Genomic DNA, 7318 nt, shown 5'->3' on the forward strand with positions numbered 1-7318 from the left:
AAACACGTTTTGCGCAGTATAATGATCTTCGTTTGGTCGAATGTAATTCCTTACGCATTATTAATCTATAAAAAATCAAAAGGTGCCAGGCAACCCTGCAACTCCGTAACTTTATGCCAGTGTCACAAATCCCATTTATCGTGCGAATAGAGAATCGTTTTCAAAATCATTATTATTGTTATTAGATTGTTGGTTCAATTCAAAAACATAAATGTGCCGTAAAATTTTCACTAATTATCAATAATTTTTAATATAAAAGTTTCCATGTTTGTTATGCAAACTTCGTAATTTAAAATATTTGTACACCAAAGATGAATACATTTCTCAACTGTAGACCTGTAGTCTAATGATAGCTGTTTATTTCTGCAATTTAAGTAACCGGATTATGTGCATTAAAATAAAATACTTTGATGTAAGGTGTGTTTAAAATGGGTTCGCTAGAAACATAGCAAAATCTTATTTGTTTTCCTGTCTAGAACAAAGTTCTTCAAGAGATAACAGTTCCTCTCCACTGCCTCCTAGTGATGATACACCTTCAAATCTGCGACCAAAACCTGGAATCACAGTTTTATCCCGTCGGCATAATCCAGAATTTAATGGTAGCACCAGTGAGTTTATTACACAAATATTCAATTTTTAACATTAGAGATGAAGTAAAATAGAGTGACTATATCGTGCAAAAGCTGTCTGCTAAAAGGGCATACCAACAAAATCATGATTTGTGTATGGGTACAAATGCTCAAAGGGAATCTAAAGGTTTAACCAAAGTTTCAAACAATGAAAGGATTCTGGAACTGCCTGTCAAAGCCATAAATTTAACCGCTAAAGTAAATGAAAAGTCGGCCGTTTTACAATGCTTGGGATTTTCCATAATAAGAAATGTCGCTTAACTTTGACCAGTTGTAGTTTCTAAACCACTAAAGAAAATTCAAAACAAATTATATTGTCCCAAGTAAAGACATACTTGTTGTACACCTTGTGTTACACTGAGGATGGTATGCAGAAAGTATATTCAACATTGACCATGAATCAAGTTACCTTGTAGGTATAGCAACGAGTTACACTGCATGCAGAAAAAATAATCAAAAGTTAAATAATATTTTTTGATCATAGATTATTGTCAAAAAGTTAAATAGCGAAATCCGTTAAGTGTCTGGGGGCATGGCAAATTGATATTTTTTAGAGTTGGTAATGCAACATGAGATTGATTTCTGCAAATTCAGGTCAAATAGATTGTGTTGAATCGTTTTTTTTTATAAGTTTTATCGGGATCTAGGTTCTTTTAGAAAGACATAAGTTTTTTGCTTGATTATTGTTTAGCTAATTAATGATCAAGCCTTTTTCCTAAGTGAGAGAAGCCATTTTTTAGGTGTTGTAATTAGCATTTGGCTAATATCAAACTAAGTTCCACTATCAACAATTTAAATATTATATTTGCATAACAAATATTTTTATCACTGCACAGGTCCTTCCAGCAGTACCTCTTCTACTAACCAGTTTGTAGCAAATGAAAGTTCAAACGAGCATTTGAATGGTGGCACACATGTCCCGTCTTACCAAGGTCAGTTCAGACAATTAAAATTTTTTATGACAACTTAATTTTCATTATGTTTTAAAAAAAGAATTTTTAATAATTTTTGTTAGTGTTTTGTGTGTTTTTGTTATGCACACCTGGTACAATACATTTTCTATGTAAACATGTTAGTGATTATTGTTATTAATAAACAATATAATAAAACTTTATTTACCTTACTGATCTTATTCTTTGTCTTTCATTCTTGCCTTCTGCCTTCTGACAAACTGGTGAAATTGCACGTTTTATGATGTAATGTTGGCTGTTGCATGTCATATTGTTTGTATCGTTTACTCAGCTTGTAGCAGCTTAAGATTGCCCTCCCCTGGCCATGTTGTAAATTTGAAACACACTCAATTAGTAATTGCTGTTCCTGCTGGTTTCTCAGTTGAACCAGGCACACTACTGACGCATCCACGCACGGGTTCTTAGTTTTTACCATATTTCACAAGCTTAAAATGCATTATCACCAGCTCTTTTTTTTAATTTATTCATATTAATTAAGGGAGTACTGCACATGATGTGAATGAATGTGTGTGAATGTTAATATATGTATTGTAACACTTAATTCACACTTCTAACAAAATATGTGAAAACACGTAGGAGCTCCGTATGTAACTGTTGATGGCCAACCCCTTTTGTACCCATCTAAACCCCTCATGGTCCCTACATACCCCACACCACCCTTCCCCGTGCAGATGGGCTACCAACCCCTTCACAGACCCAACAAATTCTACTCCACCCATTACCCAGCCCATAGGCCTCCATATGCCAACAATCACTGTTTCATGCGACAAGGTAAGACATTTTACATTGTAAAGACACTGAACTTTTTCCTAGTTTTTTAAAAAAGTGTGGGAAAGGGTTTTTAATTCAAATGCAATGTTTACATAGGAATAAACACGATAAGGGGAAATGTGGTAAATTTACCATATTTACTAATTTTAATCAATTAATCAGATTCTCATTTTGTTTAGATTCCAGAGAAAGCTTAATGTCTCACCCACGTAATGGTTACTCTGTAAGTTTAATACTTATTTACATATTTTAGCCTATTATTAATATGTAAGGGTGGGCCAAGATACAAACTATTGGGATTTGGGGGATTGGAATATTTACATCCAATATTCAATCGAATCCGAATATTTGATGACGTCATTTAATTAATTCACTTAAAGGTGAAAAAAAAATGATATGAAACAGAGATCAAAGATCTAATGCGTGGACATGTTAATTAAACTAATTAGCTTAGTATTAATTAACCCTTTTACTACAACGGTCGACTGAGCTTGATCAAAAACTTTTATTGCGTCCTCACTTAAATGGAAATAGTTTGATTCAGACATGAATCGATGTGAGGATTCCTTATCTCACCAACACGTGCCCTCCAAATTCCCAGACAATATAGCCGCTGTATCGACAGTAGGGATGGGCTGAGATCTAAACTATTCGGATTCGGCGAATTCGAATATCTAGGGTCCAATATCCGATCGAATCCTAATATTCGATGACGTCATTTAACCTAATTCAATGTGGTGAAACAAATGGATTTATTTAACCGCTGCATATCCATTTCGTTTCTATTGGTAACGTTCTATCGTAGCGTTATATGCGCGCCGAAAAATTAATTAACAACCTGTCAATCAACGCCGGCCGAGTGCCGATAAAAGGCGACGCACCACTATTAGTCACATGACATCAAAGGTTAAACTAGATTTTTACACTTTTAGAATCCAAAGTTACAAAGTTGCCAGATTAAAACGTTGTATTGACGAGTAGATGTCTCGTCAAGAATACGGTTGAATCGTTCTATCATACTATAATTGTAGCCAGCCATGTAAATGTGCAAATCATGATAATTTCGTTTTTATATTTTCTAAAATCGGACATGGTAGAAAGCTACGCTTTTACAAATGCGGCAATTAGGTAATAGCAGGAGCATGAGCTGTAATGACGTCATTAAGGAGAAAGACACACGGAAAGACGTTAGGTTTTAGTCGAAAGGCACAGTTAATCAAAATTGCACAAACACGTGGTTTCCGATCAAACGAACAGTTGGTTCACGATCAAAGAGGCCGCTCAGGACGCGAGTTTCATGAATTGCAGTGTTGCAGAACGTTGAATACATGTAAACATTTTTTAAACAAAATATATTTATAACTATTACGGAACATTTTGTAATGTTGAAATTGGATAATTTTACATTTTTTCGCTTTTAATTAGGAAATTAAGCGCGGAAACACTGTCCACTAGATTATTCGAAAGGGCTGCGATTTCTTACTTTCTTTGAGTTAATTCCTAACGAACGAACTGGGTTAGGTTATAACATAAACGGCAATGTGAAACCGCATAATTGTAGGTCGTAAAACACACTGTATCTAAGCGTCCAGGAATTTACTGTTTTAACGCAATCAATAGCGTGCATGGCAATTTGGGCGAAATAGAAAGTATTCGGATTCGACCACGCATGTTTGGATTCGATCGAATACCTAAAAATGCGTCGAACAACGCCGAATATTCGGATTCGGATTCGATTCGGCCCAACCCTATCGACAGTGCTGATTACTAGATCTATTGGCCTAACGGTTATAGCGCACGCTTTACTAAAGTCATGTCCCGGGTTCGGTCCTCGCCTGCTGTAACAATTATTTTTGATTTGTTTTCTTTTAAAAAGCGATATATGTGACTAATACTATATATACTTTTTGTTTATATTTGCATACAAACGTAAACAAATCCAAAAGTTACCGATTACCGCCGACTTCCCGAGGCATGGCAATTTACTTGACTCGCAAGCATTACAATCATTAATTACTCATTAATTGGACGATTTTATACTCTATAGTTTATAAGGCTAAGCTTAGTTAAAATTATTGTATTGAATACAGTCGATTAATCAATGTTATAGTAAATTCTAAGTACGAATTAGCACCCTAAACAAACAGAAATGTAATCGTTAATTACTCGCTAATTAAACGATCATATGCAATATGGTTTATAAAACTATGCTTAGTTCAAAATACTTTATACAGTACAATTATTTAATTAAAGTTTAAGGTGCATTTTGAATTTGGCGCATTTGATCAAACAATAAAGCAATCGTTAATTAATCGCTAATTATGCGAGTTCAATTCTAAAAATTTAGTCTAAAAATTATAAATATATATTATGATTTGATTTCAATCAAGAGAATAAATGCTAGAAATAAAAATTGAGGTAAGTGCGGAAAAAAGTCGTCCAAAAAACAACAACAACAAGTACAACTTTTCGACGAAAAAGGATCTATATGACCACTAACGTGCTCAATTATAAAACTAATTCACTGAAAAGTAAAACAAATGAAAACCAGACAAGTTTCGTAAACTACAGTGTTACAAGATATAAAATTAATGTAAAAAAATTTAAACAACGCCTATAAAGGACTGTTACAAAAGATTTTGCAATTTAAAAAAAAATAGTTTTACAATTTTTCCCTTTTAATTACCAAATCAAACACGAAAACACCAACCACTCAGTAGTTCGCAGGCTCTGAGATTCGTTACTTTCCTAGAGTAAATCCTAATGAACAAAATTTGTTTGAAATGAGTTCCATTACAAACTCTAATATAAATATTCGGATTCGATTTGACCAATCTCTAGAGTATTGTATTATTGGCTAATTGCTTCAACTATGAATGACTAACTTATGCGATAATAAAAATCGTGAGCTGCCTTTTGTTATTATGTTTTATTTGCTTCACTTTCTTCCTATTGTATATTTTCCTCTCTCGCATGCAATATGAAAGCAAGAACTTGCAAGTTGTTATTTGGGCCATCTTTTAGCCCAGGTCTAAAATTTTAACAGTTGGATCATAAGCTTTTGAGTTTTGGCCAGGCTCGACAGGTGGCCAGTGCTTTGTATTTGTAACATTTTATTTATTCACAGAATGTACCACAAATGACTGAAACAAGTGAAGGAAATTACCCCCAGCCCCAGTACTACCCCCCTACCTACCAACCTGCTCCAGTTCAACTGGTATATTACCCCAACCCTGTACAGGTATGTTTTTTAAATGTAAACTTTTATTGGGTTAGGTAATAGTGTTAAATAAAATAAGAGGCTTATGATTTAAACTTGCAGTAATAGTTGGTCCATATCTTAAATTATATTTAAATAATGTTTCTAATAAATTTATCTTAGCTTACTGTCTGAAGTTATTGGGCACAGTAGTGCTGATAGATCTCTATCGGCCACATAATGACCTTATATATCCTGTTTTTCACAAACAACATTCTAACATTAAACTCTTCAAACTGCATAATTAGGAAGTAATTAATGGTTGCTTTGATCGAATACACACTTCTAAAATGTTTTCTAAACATAAAGCTATTGAGAGCATTCAAGGCAATGTTGTTAACTAATCATGACCATACATAAATATTAGCACCTAACATTGCCTACTAAGCGAGTATTTGTACATTTGTATAAAAATATTCAAACTATTACCTTTAAGTGAAGATGCAAAAGCAACCTTCATTTACCGTATAAAATTTACAATTGAGACAATGTGAGTTACACGATGAGTTTCCTCTTTACTATTCATTTTATAATGATATAAATCTGTGCCCCTTTATTACAACAATATTACCAATGTGGGCCTACTTAATTAATGTCTCACATAGAACTGTTTTACTCAAAAACAATTATAAGTGGGGTAATAAAAAACCGAAAACATAAACTTTTGATTTTCTCTTTAAATATTAAATGAATAGAAAAAGTTTTTAGTCTGGAGGATCAGTGACCAATATACCTTGATGTCCAACAAAATTGTACGACTTCTATGTTTATTAAAAATTTAATTTAAAATTTTGTGCATTTTTTTCAATCTAACTTTGATAAAATAAAAGTAAAATTAACAATGGAAGTACAGGGTAATAATACAAATATTAGTCATACAACTTACGTATTATGCAGTCTATATTTATAAAAAAACCCAACCTTTCCTCACTTTTTCCATAGCTTTTTTTTTTCGGTAGCTTAACAGTCTAAACTTAAACATAAATTTTATCATCAGAAAATGTAGGCACAGCTGTAAAGTATCTGTTTTTGATACTTGATTACATTTAAAATCAATTAACTAATTAATTAAATTAAAATAATATACATACATACATAACTTTAACATCAATTTTATCACAAAGTTAATATTTGTTGGGGTAAAAAACAAAAACAGAAAAGAAGTGGTTGTTTTTTTACCCCTACCCATAAGGCAATTTTGGGGTAAAAAAAACAAGAGAAAAGGTATGAATTGTTTGCAAAATTTAAAATTAAAATATACCACCAGGAATAGCAAACAACTGCATTCATAATAAGTTTATCAAGAAAGGCCTTTTTACAAAAAAAAAGTTTAGCAAACCACATAAAAAGTTTTTTTTGTCATTTTTTGTTTGATTTAGTGATTTGTGTTTCGCCAAAAAGATAATTACTTTTTAGAAAGAAAGTTAGGATAAAAAATATGCTAAATAAATATTCTTTTTACCCACAAAAGTTGTTTGCCATAAAATGTTTTTTTTAGCGGGATAGGAGGGTTGTCTTTTCTTACCCCAAATACCCTATTGTATTTTATTACCCTGCCTTTAATTTTTTTAAACTCACAATACAGTCTTGTCACATTTCAAATACAATATTTGTTTAACAAAATTTAGGCTTTATTTTTTTGTCAGCTATTCAGTTCAAGATAGGGATTACGCCTGGCCGCAACAGAA

The 7318-nt window shown here is 32.6% G+C and overlaps 1 protein-coding gene across 1 annotated transcript in view; it reads left to right on the forward strand.

The window, feature by feature from the left end:
• LOC100182234 overlaps positions 1 to 7318 on the forward strand; it is a gene marked incomplete in the record, with an annotated part of 39598 nt that overhangs the window by 21548 nt on the left and 10732 nt on the right. The window contains 5 exon segments of the mRNA XM_009864128.3: positions 477 to 608; positions 1466 to 1561; positions 2177 to 2371; positions 2551 to 2594; positions 5499 to 5612. Coding sequence (XP_009862430.1) covers positions 477 to 608; positions 1466 to 1561; positions 2177 to 2371; positions 2551 to 2594; positions 5499 to 5612 — 581 coding nt within the window.

Source organism: Ciona intestinalis, unplaced genomic scaffold (genome assembly GCF_000224145.3).
Source record: "Ciona intestinalis unplaced genomic scaffold, KH HT000172.1, whole genome shotgun sequence".
Classification (NCBI taxonomy): Eukaryota; Metazoa; Chordata; class Ascidiacea; order Phlebobranchia; family Cionidae; genus Ciona; species Ciona intestinalis.